This window comes from Dasypus novemcinctus, chromosome 20 (assembly GCF_030445035.2).
Source record: "Dasypus novemcinctus isolate mDasNov1 chromosome 20, mDasNov1.1.hap2, whole genome shotgun sequence".
Lineage (NCBI taxonomy): Eukaryota > Metazoa > Chordata > Mammalia > Cingulata > Dasypodidae > Dasypus > Dasypus novemcinctus.
Genome location: NC_080692.1, coordinates 20,529,173 through 20,550,975, shown reverse-complemented (window position 1 = coordinate 20,550,975; position 21,803 = coordinate 20,529,173). Strand labels below are relative to the sequence as shown.

Genomic DNA, 21,803 nt, shown 5'->3' with positions numbered 1-21,803 from the left:
TCGTTGTCCTGCAACCTGGAGCACAAGTCCCATGTCTGCAGCTCACACCCTTCCCGGCCTCCGCTCCCGCCTCACCTTCCGGATCTTGGCTCTCTCTTCCAGCCCTTGAAAACTCCCTGCTGCTCTCCTTACCTATTTTCAGCTTTCCACCAGTTCCTTTGTCTGCCAGACACTGTCTTGCTGTCATTAAAAAGAAAGTCAACGAAATTCATTTTGATCAACACTTCATTTACCAGCCACGCAAACTGATTCCACGCAGGGAACAGTGTTAACAAGCAATTTTATGCAAGAGCATCCGCGTTCACGCAGATGCAGGGAGCACCTGTGCTTTGGTTTCCCCGGCTCTTGGGGGGTATTTGCAGCCCCAGCAGAAACCCACAGGAAGGAGAGGGCGGCCTGAGCCCAGCCTGGCCCGCTCAGACTTGCTCGCCAATCAGCCTTTCCTCCTGGCAGCGGCCCAGACACGTGTGTTTGGGGGCAGCCTAGCGAGCGCCAGCTCACCCTGGCTCTCTTCACTCACCGTCTCGCCCAGACAGCTGAGGGCAGAGGGAAGCGTGTGCACGTCGGGCCGCCTGGCCGCCCGCGGTCTGCGGTCCCCGGGGCCAATTCCCTGGCAGCCGTGTCCAGGTCTCAAGGTCAGCTCCAGCCGATCTCGGCAAACAGGCTGAGCAATCCCCGGCCACTGGGCAGAGCTCCCGAAGGTGCATGCCCCTGGGACTCCTTCCCCTGCTGACAACAGGTTCAGGGCCCCATCCGCTCCCTCGACCAGTCTCTCACCCATTCGTTCACCCTACAGAAGTTTTTTTGTTTTATTTTGTTTTTTAATTTATTTCTCTCCCCTTCCCCCCCTCCCCGCAGTTGTCTGCTCTCTGTGTCCATTTGCTGCGTGTTCTTCCGTGACCGCTTCTATCCTTATTAGTGGCACTGGGAATCTGTGTTTCTTTTTGTTGTGTCATCTTGTGTCAGCTCTCCGTGTGTGTGGCACCATTCCTGGGCAGGCTGCACTTTCTTTCGCACTGGGCAGCTCTCCTTACGGGGCACACTCCTTGCGCGTGGGGCTCCCCTACGCGGGGGACACCCCTGCGTGGCAGGGCACTCCTTGCACGCATCAGCACTGCGCATGGGCCAGCTCCACATGGGTCAAGGAGGCCCAGGGTTTGAACCGCGGACCTCCCATGTGGGAGGCAGACGCTCTAACCACTGGGCCAAGTCCATTCCCACCCTACAGAAGTTAATGGAGTTCATCCAGCCCTGGGAGCTGTAGAGCTTAAAAGAACAGCCCCTTTCCCAGAGGAGCTTTCAGCCTGGTCAGGACACGGGGAGGTAAAGCAGTGGTAGATGGAACGTACATCCGTGGAGGTCAAGGAGGATGCCTGGCTCCCGGCTGATGGATAGACAGAGACCTGCAAGGCTGGAGCTGATGCTGGGCAGCAGGAAGAAAGAGCAGCATGTGCAGAAGCATGGAGACAGGGAAGAGAGACTGCGGGAGGCTCGTGGCGGAGGGACAGGAGAAGCTGGGGAGCTAACGGGCTTGCTTGCATTGCTAAGGAACTTGGGTTTCATACCAGGGATGATGGGAAGCCCTTGAAGAAGTGTAAGCAGTGCCCTAAAGGAGAGTGCTGGATCAGGGTGGAAAGGGGTTTGGAAGCAGGGAGGCTGGTGAGGAGGCTGGTGCGGAGGCTGGTGCAATAGCAGTCCTGGGGAGAACTGAGGCTCTCAGCCTTAGTGCTGGCCCCAGGGAGGGGAGAAGCAGGAAGAGCCTAGAGCCACTGAGAAGCAGCAGCACCCAGCGCCTGGGGCCTGGTGTGGGGGGAGCAGCCTTGGCTGGTCACGGTAACAGCCTCCTGGGCTGCTGTGAATTCAGAACACTCGGTCTCTGCATAGGAATATGTTTGTGCTTCCAGCCTGCTAGAGGAGCTTACACAAAATACATGTGCATGCATTTTCATTTGGGGGAAAGGGTGAGGACGTTGGTGCTGGATTTGGGGAGATTTCATCTGAAGAATTCAGCAAGCTGGACTTTGTCAGATGTTTACCCAGGCAAGTTAAACTGTCGCATACCAGGAGGAACAGGAGATACCTGCAGCCTGGCTTCCCCGCAGGAGATGCTGCCACTCCCTCTGCTCTGGTGACTAGTCCCCACTGGCTGACACGCCGGAGCATGGCAGGTGAAGTCAGCCAGCGGGGGCCCAGAAGCGTGCTGGTCGAGTTCCAGCCAAGGGCGGGGTCCTGGTGCTTAGCGTGAACCTTTATAAATATCCTGGATCAACCCCAAAGAAAAGGAGCTGGTTGGACTTAAAGTAAGAATCAGAAATAGTAAGAGCAAACCTGCCTCAAGAGGTAAACGCTTAGGCGCTGTCGGCCTGCAGACGGCATTTGGAGCCCCTGGAACGGGCGCGGGCACCTGGAGGGCGAGTGGTAAGAGGAGGGTTTCTTAACAACGAGTTAACTGAATTTCAAAGAAACCTTCTTGTGGGGACTGTTGTCGCGTTGGTGCGGGTGTGATCTATTTGTTCAATGATACACAGTGCAGGGTGGACTTAGTAAGGGGTCTGTGGTTTTCACCTGACAGGCAGAGGGGTCCGTGGAACAAAAGAGGTTAAGAACCCCTGGGTAAGAGGGAGAAGGGGTCCAAGGCCCATCCCTAAGTTGGAGGCCAGGTGGAGGAGGGGAGCCCCCAGAGAGGAGTCAGCCAGGGGGAGGGTGGTGCGAGCAGAGCGCTAGAGAGGTGTCTCCAGAAGGGAGTGCGTTGACCACGCGTCAATCACATGTTGACGCTGCGAGAGGCTGGTGAGATGATGGATGACAGCCCATTGAACTTGGTCCCGGGGAGGCCTTTGGTGGCCTTGGTCAGAGAATGTTTAACGGTGTGGTGGGTGGCACGAGCAAGCGCAGACAGCACATGTGGGGAAGTCTTCTAGGAGTGTGGCCCGGAAGGAACGGAGAAAAGGGGTAGTGGCTAGAGGGCAATGAAGAGCCAAGGCAGGCTTTTGTCAAACAGAAAATCACGAATTTGTGCGCTGAGAATGATTTTGTAGAGAGAGGGGAAAACTGACAATATATGAAAAAACATCTCAGACTTAGCGTGTCCAAACAGAATGCCGGTCATTCCTCCAGCACATGCGTCCACCCCGCCATGTCCATCTCAAGGAATAACACCAAGTTGGCTCCTCCTGTCCTCACATCCCGCACTCCCTCTGTTACCCGGACCCACCTGGTGTTCCTCCAAAATGTATGGCAAAGCATCCACTCGGTTTGTCTCCACTGCTTCTTCCTCAGCCCAAGCCCTGTCATCTCTCGCTTGGATCTCTGCAGTCAGTTCCGAATGGGACCCACGGTGCACATTTGTCCCCGTCCTACCTTCCCATTCATTGTCCCCAGCAGACAGAGGGATCTTCGTAAAACAAATTGAATCAGATCATTCCTCTGATTGCACCCTTCTATGGCTTGGCTGCCTTCAGAATCCCCAGATCCTTCTCAGGATCCCCCCACTCTGCTGATCAAGCCCCTGCCCACCTCCCCCTAACCCCACAACCCACCATTCTCCATTCTCCCCCTTACTCTCCGCATCTCATCCTCATTGACCTCTTCTAGGTCTCTGAAACTCTTTCCTACCACGGGGCCTTTGCACATGCGTTTCCTAGTGCCTGAAAGCTCTCCACCTTCCCCTTGATCAACTTCTACTCATCTTTACTTAGTTCAAGGGTCAAGTCCCTTGATATGAAATACACCTGCTTTGTCCTCTTGTGTAAACTTATTCTTCCCCTGTGCAGGAATTGTCACAGTTACGATTATTTTCAACTCCATGTTCAATGTCTATCTCTCCTGCCAGGACAAGGACTATGTTTATGTTGTTTGCCACTTACACCAAGTCCAGACCACAGGACCTTGCGCATAGGAAGTACTCAGGGCATGTTTGTGGAAAGAAAGAAGGAAAGGCAGCCGGCCACGACCAGGGGTTAGAAAAGTCCTGCGAAAGGGAAGGGCAAGAGGCCAGGGATAGGGTGCCCTGTCAAGCTGCCGTGTGCCCAGCCGCTCTGGGCCTGTGCTGGATGCTGGCAGGGAAGGGGCTTCTCGCACCACCGTCGCTGTGCCCTGGTTGTGTCGTTTGTTCCCCTCGGCCCCTCCCAGGTATCTGAGTAAGAGAGCAGCCCCCAGGGAGAGAGTCCTTAGCAGGAGAGGGCGCCTGGCCCACAAGATTCCAGCAGGAAACGCAATGCGTGTAGTCCCCTGCAGGGCCGGCTCGGGGTGGGCGCTTGGGTGTCCTCCTGTGCAGTAAAAATCAAGCGTTGATGGCTAACATCACACGGGATGGAGAAGATGGGGTCACTGCACAGCCACTGAAGCCTGAGAACGATACTCAGTAAACGAGAGCTCAGAGGGAGCACCCCACACACACAGGGTCAAGGTCAGGAGCGCAGGCTCCACTGGGGGAAGAGACCTCCCAAGACCAGGAAGCTGAAAGCCGGCTCTTCCTCACTGTGGGTGGTGGGACAGGCCCCTTGACCTCAGTTTTGCCCTCTGTGAGATGGGGAGATTACACAGCAGGAAATGCACTGGAAACGTGGGAGGTCTCTCACCTTAAATGTGGCCGGGAGAGGGGCGATGGGCACCGTGCAGGATGACGCTGGCTTCCCGGGCAGCAGGACGCATTTGGTAAACCTGCAACAAAGTGCTCCCTGCCGGACTCCAGGCAGGCGGGGGAGGATGGGGGCGTGGGCTGTAGGTGCTGGGAGATGCAAAATGAGAGCAGTGGGAAAAATGGTGAGAGGAGGGAGGGAAGCTAGGAAGGGTGTCGGAGTGCAGGTGCAGGCTGGACAAAGAACCCTGCGGTGAGCGAGGGCAGGGATGGTGGGTGACTCCGGGGTGAACTTGGGCCCCAGAGCGAGGGGCGCATGGCAGCCTGGAGGGATGGAGCCCCCCGAGGTGGGGGCCCGCTGGAGCAGGCTTGTTGGTAGAGGGGGTGGCCTCGACCCCGGCCCCCTCCCCTGAGAGGACCAGGCCCACCTGGAAGGCAGGGGTGGGGTGGGGAGAAGGCCCCAGTGGCCAGAAGATGGAAGAAAGCCAGCGGCGTGGGGCGCGGCTCTCTGCTCTGTGTACCTGTTGGAGAGTGCGTGGGGGCCACCCGGCCCCTCCTCTGAGACGGGAAGAGCCTCTCTCCCACCCAGCAGGCTGCTTTCCTCCCCCGGCTTTTGCCAGGAGAAAATGCTGAGTACCCCTCCCACCTACCAGCGGAGCCCCGTGGTGGCCCTGAGGGGGAAGGCAGGTGGCCCCATCTGTGTGTGCCCCCTCCCTCCCTGCCTCCCGCCCGCGCCCAGCATCAGCCCCACGTGGCTGGGCAGGGACGCGCTGCCCTGTGGGACGGTGCCCTGGTGGCGGTGAGTTGCTGGACCCACATTTGAAAAGCCCCCCGCGTGGGCCAGGAGCCCTCCCGCCTTGCACTCAGCTCAGCCCCTGCTTTTCAAATGTTAAGGAGCACCTGGAGAGCTGGTTAAGAATGCCAATTCCCAGGCTCTGCCTCCAACTATTCTAATTCAGCAGATCTGGGTTGGGGCCCAGGGATCTGTGTTTTCACAGCACCCTGGTGTCTCACGTGGGGTCCCTGGGACACAGACACTGGCAGGTGTTTGATGTGGAGACCCCTCCCGCTAGGCCCTCCCCACCCCGAGGGTTTATCCTGATGGATCTATCCCCGCGCTGGCGCATCCACCTGACTGCTCTTCCCGGCCTGGTCCATGGCTCACTGCCGAGCTTTCAGCCCCAGCGAGCAGACTGCAAGTCACCTGAGTGAAGGTTCTGGAAATGAGGCCATCGTGCTTGGCCAAGCAGATCCCACCCCTTTCCACTGCTCCCGCCGCCTCCTGCGCCTCGCGGCACAGCGCCCCTGGCTGACAGCAGCACCCCCTCTCCACGGGCGGGAGGGGAGGGCAGGGGCTGGGGCCGGGGCTGGGGCAGACAGACCGACAGGACTCGTCCTGGGGAGCCAGGCCAGAGGGACCAAGAGCCCTCCAGGGGCCCTCCAGGGAGCCAGGCTTCCGTCGAGGGTGGCCAGGCTGGGACCCCTGCCTGCGTGGTCTCCTCTGCACGCCCAGCCCCTCCTGCCCAGGCTGCCCTGGTTTTCTCGCCTTTCCTCTCTCCCTCTTCCTCCCTGTATTTTTTTGGCTCTCTCTTGGTTTTTCTCTCCCTGTCTCGATTCTCTCTTGCTCTCATTCTCTCTCCCATTTCTCTCCTTTTGCTAATCTTTCTTTCTCTTTTCCTCCTTGCTCCTCTTTCTCTCTCGTCTCTTTCCTCCTCTCTTTCATGCCCTGCATCTCTCACTATCTCTGTGTGTCTCTCTCTCCCTTTTTCTCTCTGTCTGCCTTTCTCTCTTTCTCTGTCCCTTGGTCCCTGCTGCCTTCCCCAGTACTCATCCTCTGTCCCCCTGGCCTGCCCCCTCTCGGGCACCGTCCCACGTGCCACCTCCTGCATGGCTCCGTCCCCCTCGATCCACGCCTGTCACGGGGGCTGAGCCCTGCGGAGGCACAACGGGGGGGGGCCCTAACCTTGGGGCTCCCGTTCCAGCTGGGGGGACGCGGTAGGGGCAAGATGCAGGGCGAGAGATCGGAGTGACCTCTCGCTGTGCCCGGGCTGGAGGCCTCTGGGCCCACCTGTCCCTTCCAAATGCCCAGACCCTGAGGTCACCGGTTCTCACCCTTGAGCAAAATTCTTGCCGCCACCCCCTCCCAGCCCCACCCTCCCACCACTCACCACCCTGGAGACAAGTTTGAGCGAAGGCTGGGTTTGAGCAAACTGAGGCTGGGTGATGCTCCTTGTTCTCCCTGGAGGAATCGGGGAGGCCGACCCCACCCTCCAAGCCCAGCCCAGCGGGAGCCGCCCCTTGCCCTCCCCGGAGAGCGGAAGGCAGAACCAGAGTGGGGACCCCCAAGGCCGCCGGCCCCTGCCCCGCCTTGGGGAGGGGAGGCGGCAGGGCGCAAGCCTGCGCAGCTCAGGCTGTCACGCTGGGGGGCGGCGGAGAGGCAGCCCGGGCCACCACTTAGTGGGCAGGGAGGACCCGCTGCTGGAGGACCAGGAGGGCGGCCCTGGGAGCGGCCGAGAGGGGAGGACCCTCCCCCGAGCTGCTGGCGCCCCGAGGCTCCCCTGACCGTGGGACCAGCCTCTATGGAAGACACTAGGTCTGCTGCAGGCCGGGCCAGATTCCCCCCTCCCTGTGCACAGCCCTGGGGGCAGAGCGCCCCAAGGGAGGCTGGGGGGGGCGCTGGGAGGGGCCCCAGAAGCAGGCCAGGACAGGGTTAGTTGGGTGACTTTGGCCCCTGTTCCCCCTCGGGTGGAAACAGAGCATTCCCAGGGGGCAGGGTCCCCGGGGAGCAGGAACTCTGACCTCCTCCCTTCTCAGAAGAGGAAACTGAGGGTCCGAGAGGTGAGACTGTGGGCCGAGGTCAGGAGAAGGCTAGTGGCCGGGCCAGGTTCAGAGGCCGGGTCTCCAGGTCCTTCACCCTGTGTGTCGCTGTAGCCCTCCCACATCGAGCTGAACTTGCCACTTCCTTTTTTTTTAAGATTTCTTTTTTGCTTTATTTTCTACATTGATGTTCCCCTCCCCCAGATGGTTCTCTCGTCTGTCTGCTCATTGTTTGCTCGCCTTCTCCACGAGGCACCAGGAGCCAAACCTGGGACCTCCCACATGGGAGGCGAGTGCCCAATGGCCTGAGTCACATCCGCTCCCCGCGGGCTGCGGCGTCTGCTGGCTTGTGGCATCTGCTCGTTTAGGCTTCTGCTCATTGTGCCGGATGTGGCATCTAGCTCTCATTGCAACAGGTTGCGAGGGGGTGCAGCAGGTTGTGAGGGGGTGTGGCGTCTCACTCTCATTGCGGCAGGTGCAGTGTCTGCTCGTTTCTTTAGGAGGCACCGGCGCCCGAACCCGGGACCTCCCATGTGGTAGGCAGGCACCCCAGTGGTTGAGCCAACATCTGCTTCCCGCCACTTACTCTACAGACTAGGATCTTCCAGAGCCTTCCTGGGAGCTACTGGCTCAGAATGGGGCTGGTCTTGGCTTGTCACCGTTTTACCTGAAGTGGGAGGGGGCAGCAGAAGGAAAGTTCAGCCACCGATAGCCCAAACGGGAAACTGAGCTGCCATCGGGGAGAAGGGCAGGCTCCTTCCAAGTCTTTTGGAAGAGCAGGAGTAAACTGCATTTGTTGGAATTTTCAACCGTTGTCTGGTGCGGAGATCCTCAGAGGGTGAGAGGAAAGAACTTGGAATCTGGAGTCTGAACTCAGCCCGGCCCCTCCCTGGCCGTGTGGCCTTGGTCAGCTGACCCCTCCGGGCCTCAGGTTTTAGGGTGAAGTGGAGCGCCTGCCTGGCCGCTGCCTTAGGCGACAGGAGGCCCCTCTTGGGTTACTTGCAGCGGGGCCCCCGGGAGGCAGGATTGCACCGGCCTGCCCCGTCCTCTCCCGGCTGGTCCCTCCAGGGTGGGGCGCCTTACCGCGTGGCTCTCCTGGGTGCCGGAGGGTGCCGGCAGCCGGGCTCCCTCACCGCCTCCCCCCTGCCGGCCCTCAGCTGCGTGGTGGACGAGATGGACTTCGCCAGCATGGAGCTGGACGAGGCCCTGCGCAAGTTCCAGGCGCACATCCGCGTGCAGGGGGAGGCCCAGAAGGTGGAGCGGCTCATAGAGGCCTTCAGGTAGGGTCCCCGCGCCCCCCCAGCTGCAATCCCCTCCCCCACCCACCTGGGCCAAGGGGGAGGAGGTGGGGGTGGGAAGCAGAGCTGCTGTGAGCCTGGGGGCTGCGAGATGCTGGGAGGTCCACCAGGGGGCTGGGATGAGCGCCTTAGGGTGCCGGCAGGAGGGGTGGGCTAGGGAGAAAAGCGGGCAGGAAAGGAAAGGACAGCAGCCCTTGAGCTCCCTAAGCTGGACGCTACACTGGAGTCCCCAGGCTGGCACCCTTCTCCCCTCCCCATGAGCGAGCGTCTTCTCTGCAAGGTTGGTGCCCTGGGGCGCTCCTGGGTGCAGCGACAGCACCTGCGCTCTCAGCGGGGAAGCAGACAGGGGTTGGGGCACACGGTCATCAACAGGGCATGGCAGGACCCCCGGGGCCTAAAGCCACAGGCCCCGCCCCCCCAGAGCGGGAGCCGGGGCAGGGTGAGGGAGGGGCTCAGCGTCGCCCTCCTTGTCGCACGCAGCCAGCGCTACTGCATGTGCAACCCCGAGGTGGTGCAGCAGTTCCACAACCCCGACACCATCTTCATCCTCGCCTTCGCCATCATCCTCCTCAACACCGACATGTACAGCCCCAACATCAAGCCGGACCGGAAGATGATGCTGGAGGACTTCATCCGGAACCTGCGCGGTGAGGGCGGGGCGCGGGGCGGGGCGCGGGGCGGGGCCGGGCTCAGGCCGCTGGCTGCTGGGGGGGGTTCATTGCAGAGGAGAGCCCGGGGGTCTCAGCCCCCTCAGCGGCCCAGGGCGGCGGACCCTGCGCGCGGGGCCCGGCCATGCCCAGCAGGCTGGGAAAGTCCCCGCTTGCCTGCCATCTGGGGAGTCCCCGGGAGCCACTGGCTCTGCCCTCGGGTGATGCGCCTTTACCCTCGCGGGATGTTGAGCTCTAGGCCCCTGGCACCCTAGTGGGTGCCTGGGTGGTACTAGCCCTTCCCACTCCACGACGTAGAGGGCAGAGTCAGGAACAGGGCTTTCGGGTTTTCAGAAGTCAGCCTTGCAGATAACTATGGCATCTACCAGCCAAGTCCTTTTCTAATAGATGTGGTGCACCACCTGGCAGGAGAAAGAGTGTGATGTGTGCGCAGTTTTGTTTTGTTTTTGCGTTTAAAAAACCAAAGTTAGACATGCACGTATTTTAATAAAGTCAAATAATTCTTACTAGGCTTGCTATAGAAAAAATGAGTCCCTCTTCCTCTCACCATTCTCCTTCCCTAGAGACAACCACTTCCAACTTTTTAAACTCTAGAGTTTGCATTTCCTCTGTATCTCTAAATAACATGCTTACACAGCTGCTTCTTTTTTCAATTGCCTTTTCCACTGGTATAAAATACATTCTGTAAGGTATATAAATCTGGAGCTTGAAGTATATTTACATTTATATACACCTGTGAAGTTACACCCAGATCTAGAGTCGGATCATTTCCATTATGCCAGAACATTCTCTCATATCCCTTCCTAGTCAGTACCCCTGCCCAAGAGTGACAACTCTTCTGACTTCTTCCACCACTGATTACTTTTGTTGGTTCTTAAACCTCAAGAATGGGATTATGCATTATATATATATACTTGTTGACTTTTTTGCTTTTCAGCATTATCTGTTCATTTGCCATGATAGACTATAAAGATTTAGCTCCCGTGCCCTCTTTCATCCCTCTCACCACCAAAACACCTACACAGCACTCCTAGGCTCTCAGTATAGTTTTAGCATCATTTTTGTTAGATTGGTGTTGTTATTAAGCTTAGGAAAACACAATCCAAAGCTGAGTCGTGAAGTTACAATGACAATTCCTTTCTATTTCTGTTTCACTTGGCATTACTAATTGCTTCTTTTCCCGTTTGCTTAGCTCTCTATGAAACGTCTACTAATTCCTCCCCAGGCATTCCAAGACGATGGAACCCCCAGAATACTTCCTGGGCCTCTCAACAATACATGTAGGTCCAGGAAGTATTCTGGGGTCCCATTGTCTCGGAGTGCCTCCCCCGGCTCCTCCAGCGCTGCTTCCGCCTGGACGGGCGGTTGGGCCAGCTGCTCGGCTGTCCTCCCAGCACCTCCTCCACGGCACCTAGGGAGCAACTCTCTTTTGCTCCTGTGTTGGATCCTGGTCTCCTGGGTCTCCCAGCTTCCTCGTTTTTAATTTACTTCCAGAAACAAGGTACATTGGAGACAAACTTTGAGAACTTACACATCTCAATATATATATTTTTAACTTCCCTCTTGTTTGGGAGTTTGGCTAGGAATAGAATTCCAGATTGGAAACATTTCCATTCAAAATGTTGAAGATATTGCTCCATTGTCTTTCAGTTGACAAGTGCTGCTCTGCCTTTCCAATTCCTGGCCTTGTGTAGGTTACTTCATTTTCTCCCTCTCTGAAAACGTGTAGGTTCTCTGTCCTTTGTGCTCTGACATTTCATGATGATGTGCCTTCTGATGGGTCATTTTTCATTCATTGTGCTGGACACTGAGTTGGTCCTTTCAGCCTAGAAATATATATCCTTTAACTGTGGGAAGCTTTCTTATATATTGTGTTTTTTTTCTTTATTAGAGAAGATGTGGTTTACAGAAAAATCATGCATAAAAAACAGGTTTTCCATATCCCACCCTATTATTAACATCTGGCATTGGTGTGGAACATTTGTTACGATTGATGACAGCATATTTTTATAATTACACCATTAACTATAGCCATAGTTTAACTTAGGGTTCACTGTTTGGATAGTGTAGTACCATGATTTTTGAAATTTTTATTCTTTTACCATATATAAAATCTAACATTTCCCCCTTTAATCACATTCAGATACATATTTCAGTGCTGTGAACTGCATGCACAATGTTGTACTACCATCACCACCATCCATTACCAAAAAATTTCCATCATTCCAAACAGGAACCCTGTACATTGTAAGCCCTCGCTTCCCATTCCCTGTTCCCACCCATCTCCTGGTGACTCTATGAGTTGGCTTATTCTATTTATTTAAAATCGATGAGATCATACAATATTTGTTCTTTTTATGTCTGGCTTATTTCACTCAGCATGATGTTTTCCAGGTTCATCCATGTTGTTGCATGTATCAGAAATTCATTTCTTTTTTATCACTGAATACCATTCTATTTTGTATATCACAAATATTTATCCATTCACCAGTTGATGGACACTTGGGTTGCTTCCATCTTTGTGAATAATGCCAAAACGCTGGTGTGTAAAATCTTGCATTTTGTCATTTTTTGCCTCCATTTTCCCTGTACTTTCTTTTTGAAACTCCTATTATTTCGATATTGGATCTTCTGGCTGGATCTTCTAATTTTCATGGCTTTTCTATATGTCATCTTTGTCTTCTTGTTTGACTTTGTGGAAGATGGACTCAACTTTATCTTTCAGGTCTTTTAAGTTTTTAATTCATGCTGTCATATTTTTTCATTTTAAAGAGCTTTTTGTTCTCTGAATGTTACTCCTTTATAGCATTCTCTTTTTGTTTCATGAATGCAATCATTTCTTGTTTCTCTCTGAAGATATTATTGATATGTTTTATTTATTTCAGTTTCCTTCTCCCCACTGCCTCTATTTCTTTTGGGTTCTTTAATGTTATAGATCTTTCCATATAAAGCTAGGGAAATTTAGTTGTCCATTCATATTGAAGAGTGAGCCATTAGAAAGCTGATTAAAAATTCTATGTGTATGGAGAGCTGATGTGGCGCAGTGGTTTGAGCACTGGCTTCCCACATACAAGGTCCTGGGTTCAATTCCTAGTCCTGGTACCTCAAAAAAAAAAAAAAAAAAAAAAACCCAAAAAACATTCTGTGTGTGTGGAATTTCTGGTAGAAGGGATTTATTGGGTTGTTTTACTGGGGGACCACTATTGCAGTATCTTTAAATATTTTCTCTTATGCTGATTGATTTCCCCAGAGAAGAAATGTCCAATCTGTTGCTGAAAGAAAGAATCTGTCAGTGTTGTGAGATCTTTGTGGGAAATGCAGTAGAAGGGGCTCTTCGCGTACAGATGTCTGTTTCCTCCCCCAGTTTTCACCATGGACTCCTACCCTTAGCTGGGCTTAGCGTCCCCAGCCCAAAGCTCCTGGTTTAGCCTTTCCAGAGTTTTCTGCAGTGGTGGAGGGGGGAATGAAGAAGTCTCACTGCTTTTTAAACTGATTATCAGCCTATTTTCCTGTTTCCAACCACCTTCCCCTCCAATTTCAGGAGTTCTTGTTGCTCCCAATTCAGGAACCCATTTGGTGGTACTGAGGTGTAGGGGGGTGGCTTCTAACCCCTCTGCCAGCTTAGGTTTCAGCTTTCTTGGGTTTGTGAATTCATCCACTCACCCATCTACTTTCCAGGTCCCAGGGTGCCATTGCCTCTCCCCCTGTTCTCTTGGTCTTTATGTGCTTAGACCTTTAAAATAGTCTCAGCCCTTTTATCAGTATTTCCTGGGAAGAGGTGCACAATCTGCCATGTTTAACTGGGAGCGTTCTTTATTTGTTCCTTTTTTCTTGCCTTCAGCCTGATTTCTTACAGGCCCCCAGCACTGCTGCATGGCTCCTTTGCCCAATTTTAAAACTCAAGATCAGATGTGAAAGTCGTAGGGTCAAGAAAGGGGTTTCTCATAGAAAGTGTAATATCATCTCAGTGAATGGGAAAATTTGGGGACATTTGCCCAAGTTGTTCTATTTATAATTGTCTCCCTCTTATGAAAGAAGCATATGCTTATTAAAAAAAAAAAAAAGATTTGGCAGTAGAAGGAAAAGTGTTTTAAATCGCCTCTGTTTCTACTTCCAAAAGAAAAACTCTTTTAATGTTTCTATCTTTTCTTACCTTTTTTCTTACTTTTAAAATAAGTTTGTTATGTTTTATATCATGTTGGAGTATTTTCTGCTAGTGTTTTTTCCTTGCCAGAGCTTTGTCATTACTTTGAGGTAGGAGATGGGACGGGAGTCTCATTACCTGTATCACCACAGGGGTCTGCCCTGCTCCTCTCCACCTGATGTCTAACACCACACACACACACACACACACGGTCAGGGGAGAATCTTGTCACTCATTTAATAACGAATCACTGAGTGCTGTGCTCCCTGCTTGGGGAGGGGGAGGGCTCAAGCAGGGGGAGATCTAAAAGAGAACAAGACAGGACAGCTGACTTTAAGCGGGGACAGGAGGGGTTTATGGCATTCTGGAACAGGAAGGACATTCTGGGGAGAGACTTGCAGATGCAAGGCACTTAGCAGGTACATGGAGGCTGTGCTTGGAGACAGGAGAGAGTTCTGGGAAGCAGCATATGGAGTGGCGGGAGATGAGGCTGGAAGTGTGTGGGGCCATGTTATAGTGGCTTCGCCGCTGGGCTAAGGAATTTGTTCTTAATATGATGCGTGCACGGAGTCAGCCACTGAGAACTTTGGAACTGGGACGTGGTGAAAGCAAAACCACCCTTTCGGAGCATCGTTCTGATGAGGGGCTCCTCTCTCTGGACTCTGACGCCCACCCCACCCCTGCCTCCCCTTCCCACCCTTGTTGGCAGGTGTGGACGATGGCGCCGACATCCCCAGGGAGCTGGTGGTGGGCATCTATGAAAGGATACAGCAGAAGGAGCTCAAGTCCAATGAGGACCACGTCACGTACGTCACCAAGGTGGAGAAGTCTATCGTGGGCATGAAGACCGTAAGTGTCCCCTGCAGAGCCAGCTTCCTTCCGAGGCTTCCAAGCCATCCCCACCCCCCGTTTCCTTTCTTTCTCCCTGACGTCTCATCCTGATCTTCTTTCAAATTCACCTCTCCTTTATTAAAATATTTTTAAAAAACAGTTATTGATCGCCTTCTCTGAGCCTCGCACTGCATCCTTTTTCCCTTTGCCTGATTTCCTCACTGCCTCTGGCTCCCAGATACCAGAGCAGAAGGGACTGAGGTGAGATGTCAAGAAAGACTTCCAGTGGTCTAGGATTAAGTGGGTGGACAGCCATGACGGGGAGATTTTTCTCCTAGCATGGGCTGGATACTCGACATTGCTGGATGGTCCTACCGAGACAGGAGACAGGAAACCAGGCTCAGGTAGAGCTACTCTGGTGCCTCAGCCCGTCGGGGGGGGGGCCCACACGTTGTGACCTTCGTCACGGGCGATCTGTTCCACTTTTGCAATGACTTTTTTGGGGGGTGGGGCTTGTTAAACAATGGAAATTTATTTGAGGCTAAGAGAAAGTCTAAATCAAGGCATCGTCAAGGCGATGCTTTCCCCTCCCCAAGACTGTGGCGATCCTTGGTCCTTGGCTCGCCCTGCTGTGACTTTTATTTTTTTTAATTTTCATTTTTTCCTGCCGTGACTTTTAAAGCGGGCATTCTCTGTAGCCTGTGACACCACTCGGCGGCAGGGGCTGCTCCAGCAGGCTCTCTGCCCCTCCGGGTTCTCCTCCCTAAGCTGCTGGCTTAGGGTGCAGGCTGGGAGAGCCCGGTGCCTCCTCCAGAGCCCTGCTCCGGGCTCGCTCCGCCGGGAGGCTCCTTTCCCTTTCAGAGCCTTTGCTACTGAGGTCTTAGCTTCCATCAGGTTTGCCAACGGCCGGCTGGTCTTACACTGGAGTAGATTCGAGGGGTCCCTGTAACCCCTGACTTGCCCACTTGCCTTTGGATATGTGGTAGAGAAAGGGGCAGAGGTGTCACACTTGCAGGTCCCAGCCTGGGCAAAAGGTTGACAGTGACCAGACAGAACCATCTGCAAACTCTTTGCAATTTCCTTCCCCCACCCCTTCCTCTACTCATTTACAACCTGGCTCCCCACGAGGTGTGGTGAGTGGGAAACAGCCCCGGATGAGAAGGCAGGGAGCTCGGGGTCCGGCGCAGGCCCCGCGGTAGACCCCGAGCCCCCTCCCCTCTCTGGGCCCGGGTCTCCTCCTCCAGCCGAGGGGGCCCGCTGGGTGCCCCCGCTGAGCGCCGGCGGTTGCAGGTGCTGTCGGTGCCCCACCGCCGCCTGGTCTGCTGCAGCCGGCTCTTCGAGGTGACCGACGTGAACAAGCTGCAGAAGCAGGCCGCGCACCAGAGGGAGGTGTTCCTCTTCAACGACCTGCTGGTGGTGAGCGCCCGCGGGGTCCCGCGCCCGGCTCCAGGCCTCCTGCCAACCCGCCCCCCCCCCCCCCCAAGCAGCCCGGGGAGGGGCGCGGCGCGGGCTCGGGACCCGAGGCCTGGGCGGAGGTCGTGCGCGTGCGCGTGGGCGGCGCGGGCGTGCACGGGAGTGTGCGTGCACGTGCACATCAGTGTGCGTGCACGTGCACATCTCTGCGGCCTTGGTCTTCGTTGGGGAAACAGGTGTCCCCTCAACGAATACTTAGCTCGTGTCAGCCGTGTGCCCGGCATTGTGCTAAGGGCTGGGGGAAGCGGCTGAACAGGAGGTTTCCCTGTCTCCCTCACTTGCACCCCTTGGCCGCCATCAGTGGGTCCCGTGGCACTCCCTCTAAAATCCCCCACGTCTAACAGCCTGTCGCTCCCTCCGCCTCTGCTCTCTGTAGCAGCACCCCCCACACACACGCCCACATGGTTTCCAGCCTCAGCCTCCACCCTGTGTCCCCTGCCCTGCTCTGGGCCCTTGGTGGCCAGCAGCCTCCTGATCTTGCTAGAGCACAGATGAGGACGTGTACTTGTGTGTCAGGAGCCCCCTCCCCCATAAAAGTAGAAGGAGGTTCAGACCCTGCCTGGTCCCCGGGCCCCCAGGACTGCCCTTGCCCTGTCTTACCCCAGCACCCACTGCTGTGCTCCTGGAGCTACGCGGTGCCAGCTGCTTCTGCCCCCGCGCTGCCTCCCCTGGGCCCCTGCTTGCTCCCCTCTCAGCCCTTCCTTCTTGCTGCTGCTTCTGCTTGAAAAGATGGCCCGGGCCTTTGGAGGGCTGCCTCCCTCTCATCATTCAGGTCTCAATTCAAATGTCACTTCCTCCGTGAGGCCCTCCCTGACAACCTGTCAAAGTAGCCTGCCCCTCACCCTCTCGTCCTTATCCTCTTTCATTTTCTTGAAAACACTTCCAAGTTTCTGAAAGTAATTTACTTATCCATTTCTTTACTTGGTGCTTTCTGTTTGTTTGTTGTGCTTGCTTGCTCGGTCCATTGATGGGTTGGTTGAGTGATTTGTACCTTGACTGTCCTTGTCCCTTCCTTGAGGGCAGGGGCTCTCTGCCTGTGTCCTGTATTCCCAGAGCCCAGTTCATAGAAAGTGCTGAATACATATTGGCCTATTGAACAACTGGCAGAAGGGGAGGGAGAAAACAAACGAGATGATATCAGATGCAGTGGGGGAAGTGGGAGGAAGGTGCCACGACAACAAAGCAGGGTGGTAGGATAGAGAGTGACTGAGGTTAGGGTGGAATTTTTTGTTTGTCCTTATTTTGTTTTGACGGCATGGTCAGGGAAAGTCTCTCTAAGGAGATAACACTTGAGTTAAGACCTCAGTAATGAGAACAATCCAGCCATGCAGAGAGCGGGAGAGTTGTGGAAATGGGAACAGCAAGTGCAAAGGGCCTGTGGCAGGACTGAGTTGGACCTGTTCAAGCTACAGCAACGGGGTAGTGTGGCTTGAGTGTAAAGCCAGAGAACGAGGCAGGGAGCAGAGAGAGTAGGGCTTACGGGCCATGGCAGGAAATGTGGATTGGCATCGACATGCAGTGGGAACTGCCTCTGAAGGTTTTATGCAGTGGAGAAACATGTTTTGATATAATGCATGTGTGCATGGATGCATCCCAAGTGTGTAAGTGTGCATGGGTGTGCTTGTATCGTGTGTGTCTACTCGTGTGCTCTCGAGACCTTGCCCGGTGTCCCTGGGTGACCCTGCGTGCACATGCACGTCGACAGGAGCGCCCGCCTCTCACTGCGTGCCTTTCTCCGCCTCTCGGACAGATTCTCAAGCTCTGCCCAAAGAAGAAGAGCTCCTCCACATACACCTTCTGCAAGTCGGTCGGCCTGCTGGGCATGCAGTTCCACCTCTTCGAGAACGAGTGTGAGTCTGAGCCAGGCCGAGGGACACTGAGGGGCCAGGGCCGGACGGTAGGAAGGAGAGGGCAGTGTCGCCGGGGCCCGTGCCTGCCTCCAGCCGCTGCTCACGCGCCGTTGGGGGCCGGGCTCTGGTTTCCAGATTACTCCCACGGCATCACGCTGGCGACCCCCCTCTCGGGCTCTGAGAAGAAGCAGCTGCTGCATTTCTGTGCCCTGGGCTCGGACGAAATGCACAAGTTTGTTGAGGACCTGAAGGAGTCCATCGCGGAGGTGACGGAGCTGGAGCAGATCCGGATCGAGTGTAAGGAGGGCCAGTGCCCGGCTCCCCGAGCCGCAGGGTGGGCAGGGGCAGGCGGCACCTGCGCGGCCAGGGCTGGGGTCAGCGTGTGCGCAGCACGGCTCTGGCCCTCGGGAGCAGACCCCGCTCCGCCGGGCGCCCGGCCCAGCACCCACCTCCCTCCCGGCCTCGCTGCCCCGTCGTGGGCTGCGGGTCCAGCGGGCCCGGTGGGTGCCCTGCTCTTCGCGGTCTACGGCACTTGCGTGTCTAGCCAGGGGCGCCGGGTGGCGTGGAGCACCTTGGCACAGGGCACTCTGCTGCGTTCACCAGGGTAGCCAGGTGCGCTCAACCAGGCGGGGACGCCGTGGGGCGCGGGCCCTTCGCTTCCCACCAAATGGCTTCTCTGGCCTTTTCCCCGGGGTCCCGTCAAGGTCACGTGTCACATCTGGAAGTTCCACGTCTTTAATCTCTTTAAACCTAGACAAGTTCCCCCTACATAGCGATTTCCGTGATGTCCCTTTGAAAAGACGGTGATAGCCTAAGCCTCGTTTTAGGTTTGTCCTTTTGGTCCTCTCAGGAATACCTGGATAGTTCCAGTGCAGGCTTTTGAGAAAAGGCAAGGGTCTCTCCCCTACAGCCGGGTGGTTTGCTGTTTGCATTTTGAGTTAAGAAAGTAAAAAAGCAGACGTGGCCCGCAGCCTGTGCCCATCTGCAGGCTTTTGCAGTGGGCTTCTGAGAGCCCTGAAGGAAATAAGAGTAGATTCAGAGATAAAACAGAAAATAAAAATGGACTCCAGGCCTACCTTACATGGTCACGTAGTTGAAAGGTGTTTCTAAATTAACATAAACCTATTAGGCAATAGGGATGGCAGAGGAAGCTGGTGCCCAGGGGCCAGTGTGACAGGTGGCACTTTTTAATCACCGTTTTTGAGCACCTGCTCTGTGCGGGGCATCTCTGTTCTGCGAGTGCTCACGGTGACCCTGCAAAGGGGGTGAGTTGCCCCACTTTATAGACAAGGCTCAGTGAAGGTCAGTAATGGACCCCAGGTCATGCAAGCTGCTGGTGGAAGAGCCGTCTAGAAGCCTCGTGCACTTTCCCCTCCAAGAGTGAGAGAGGAGCTGCTGTTTCCAACAAGAAAATAATCCAAATTAGGTCGAAGCCAAAGACCACCAAGGCAGACTGTCTAACTCCGGTAACTGCTTGGGAAGGGGGCAGAGGGGACATTCCCTCTTCTCAATCTAGTGGCATCCTTGGGTTCAGCAGCAACCAACAGACTCTTTTCAAAGGCTGACTGGGTGCCCAGGAGGCTACCTCAGCTGTTGTTCCGGAATGTTCTCAAGGATGCACCCCGACTTGGCTTCACTTCTCTCGTTGCCACAATGTCACAGAGGACCCCGCATGGCTCTGGGGAGCCATGGTGGGTGCTGCCGGCAGAGCCCCTTTCCCCGCCAGCACCCTGGCCCTGCGTACGGAGGAGACGCTGTGGGCAGCATCTGCGGGGCAGGTGAATATCCCTCCTGCTGCCGTGAGGGCGGGGAACGGGGCAAGTCTTACATTTGGCTTTTATTCAGATGGAGAGAAAGGAGAGGGAGTGCTGAGGGGACATGAAGGAGACAGGAAGGGAAGTCAGAAAAAAAGCACATGAACCACAGGGACAGCTGGTGTTTATTGGGCATTACCTGCCAGACACCGGGCTGACTGCAGTCTCTGTTATATTTAATTCTCCCAGCAGCTTTCCGTGAGGTCAGCAGTATCACCCCCATTTTACAGATGAGGAAACTGAGGCTCACGGAGCTCAAGGAAGCTGCCCAAGCTCACACATCCGGCAGTAAGACAAGCTTTGTAACCAGGTGTCTTCAACTCTGCTAGTGTCTCCAACGCCCTGGGGAAGAAGGCACAGTTCAGTAAAAATCCGTGGTGCTGATGGGTTGTGTGATTCAGGCCGTCAGGACTGATTGTTTTGGTTTGAGGGGTTTGCAGTTCAGTGTCCCTGGATTACAGACGACCAGAGAGACCGAAAATGGGACCCAGGAGAGTCGCTTTAATAAAAGGAACTTGAATCATGTCTCCTGGAAAAGAGAGGCTGGAGGAGAGCGCTGTCATCATCTGTCAGGTCTCCAGGGAGGGGGAGACGGCGGGTTCTCAGCGCCACTGAGGGAAGGACGAGACAGACGAACAGGCTTACGGTCCAATTAAAGGGGTGGAGACACAGGTCCTGGCCGAGTGGGCTGTCCAGCATGTAGGATTTCCTCCTTGCGGGGGCTTAGAAGACCCTGCGGGACTCCCCAGCTGGGGAGCGCTCGGTCCTGCTGGGCACTGGGTGGGCAGAGCAAATGGCACTCACGGCGCCACGGTGGGCTGCATGCCAGGCGCTCCTCATGCGCTGTGATAAAAGCTGATACTGATTGAGCACGTGCCAGGAGCCAGGCCCTGTTCAAAATGCTTGAAATGGCATTTCTCACGCAGCCCTCCTACCAACACGAAGTGGGCACCGCCGTCCCCTCAGGTGAGGCAGTGAGAGGTTAAGTAACTTGCCTAAAGCCCCACAGCTAGGAAGTGGCAGATCCGGGATTCAAAGCCAGGCATGCTGCTTCCCTCCTTACCTCTTCTCTGGCTCTGTTGGGACCTTCGAGTAGATGTTCTCGTCCCCAAGTGCTGATGAAGATGCACTCTGAGGCTCGAGGCCAGGAGTCCAAGCCCCCCGGGTCAGACTGAAGTCTGGGTTCTTGCGGCACAGACTGGGGAGACCCCTTCTCTTCTTCCTCTTCTTGCTCGCTGCCCTCGTTCGTCTCAGCTCTCCGTGTCGAGGCCAGGGCTGCCCTCTGTTCATGGCCTTTTCGTTCCCCAGGGGAGCTGGAGAAGCAGCAGGGGACAAAGACCCTGTCCTTCAAGACGAGTGGAGGCCAGGTGGACCCTCAGGCGAAGCAGGGATCGCCGACGGGTGAGCCGCAGCCCCACCCCGGGGCTGGGGTGGCTGGCCCTGAGCCCACGCGCAGGCCACTTGTGGCCCTTGCCGCGGGGACCTGGGTGCTCGGGTGGGGGAAGAGCTCGTTTCCGTGGCCGGTACTTCCTGCCGAGGAGCTGCAGGCCTGCTTACTGCATTTCACGTCCGCGGTAGTGGGAGAGGCGAGGAGGACGGAGAGAAACGTGTCCATTTTACAAACAGCCCTGGAGGCCCAGAGTCCAGAGCAGGGAAGAAAACACAGCCAGAAGGGTGTGGAACCCTTGCTTTGGCCCTTCAAGTCCTTTCATTAATGCCGCAAGCCTTCCCTCATCCCAGGTGCAGTCAGCCCACCCAAAATCCAGGCAAGCCCCCAATTGAGTTCCCGCCTGGTTCCTTCGAATGGCATCATTCAGTCCAGACAAGCCAACTCAGCGGTGGGTTTCACCTCATCTTTGGCCCAGGCTCAAGACCTGCATGCTTCCCCTCACTGCCCCCTGCCTCTCCACCCCCGCCCCTAACCTCACCCCACCTGCAGGGAGCACCTCCTCTCCGCCAGTCCCACGTCAAAAAGCAGTACAGGGAAGCGGACATGGCTCAACGGTTAGAGCATCACCTACCACATGGGAGGTCCAGGGTTCAAACCCAGGGCCTCCTGACACATGTGGTGAGCTGGCCCACACGTGGTGCTGATGTGCACAAGTAGTGCCCTGCCACATAGGGGAGGCCCATACGCAAGGAGTGCACCCCACATGGACAGCCACCCAGTGCAAAAAAAATGAGGCCTGCCCAGGAGTGGCGCTGCCCACACGGAGAGCTGACACAGCAAGATGACGCAACAAAGAGAGACACAGATTCCCGGTGCCACTGACAACAACAGAAGCAGACAAAGAAACAAGACGTGGCAAATAGACGCAGGGAACAGACA

General features: G+C 55.6%; 1 protein-coding gene across 5 annotated transcripts in view; it reads left to right on the top strand.

The window, feature by feature from the left end:
• IQSEC3 (IQ motif and Sec7 domain ArfGEF 3) overlaps window positions 1–21,803 on the top strand; it is a 108,030-nt gene that overhangs the window by 78,041 nt on the left and 8,186 nt on the right. For all 5 annotated transcript variants that reach the window (XM_058282579.2, XM_058282576.2, XM_058282578.2 and 2 more), the window contains 7 exons: window positions 8,554–8,676; window positions 9,175–9,341; window positions 14,216–14,355; window positions 15,628–15,753; window positions 17,561–17,660; window positions 17,796–17,957; window positions 20,783–20,875. In XM_058282579.2, coding sequence (XP_058138562.1) covers window positions 8,554–8,676; window positions 9,175–9,341; window positions 14,216–14,355; window positions 15,628–15,753; window positions 17,561–17,660; window positions 17,796–17,957; window positions 20,783–20,875 — 911 coding nt within the window. The remainder of the gene's footprint in view (window positions 1–8,553; window positions 8,677–9,174; window positions 9,342–14,215; window positions 14,356–15,627; window positions 15,754–17,560; window positions 17,661–17,795; window positions 17,958–20,782; window positions 20,876–21,803) is intronic.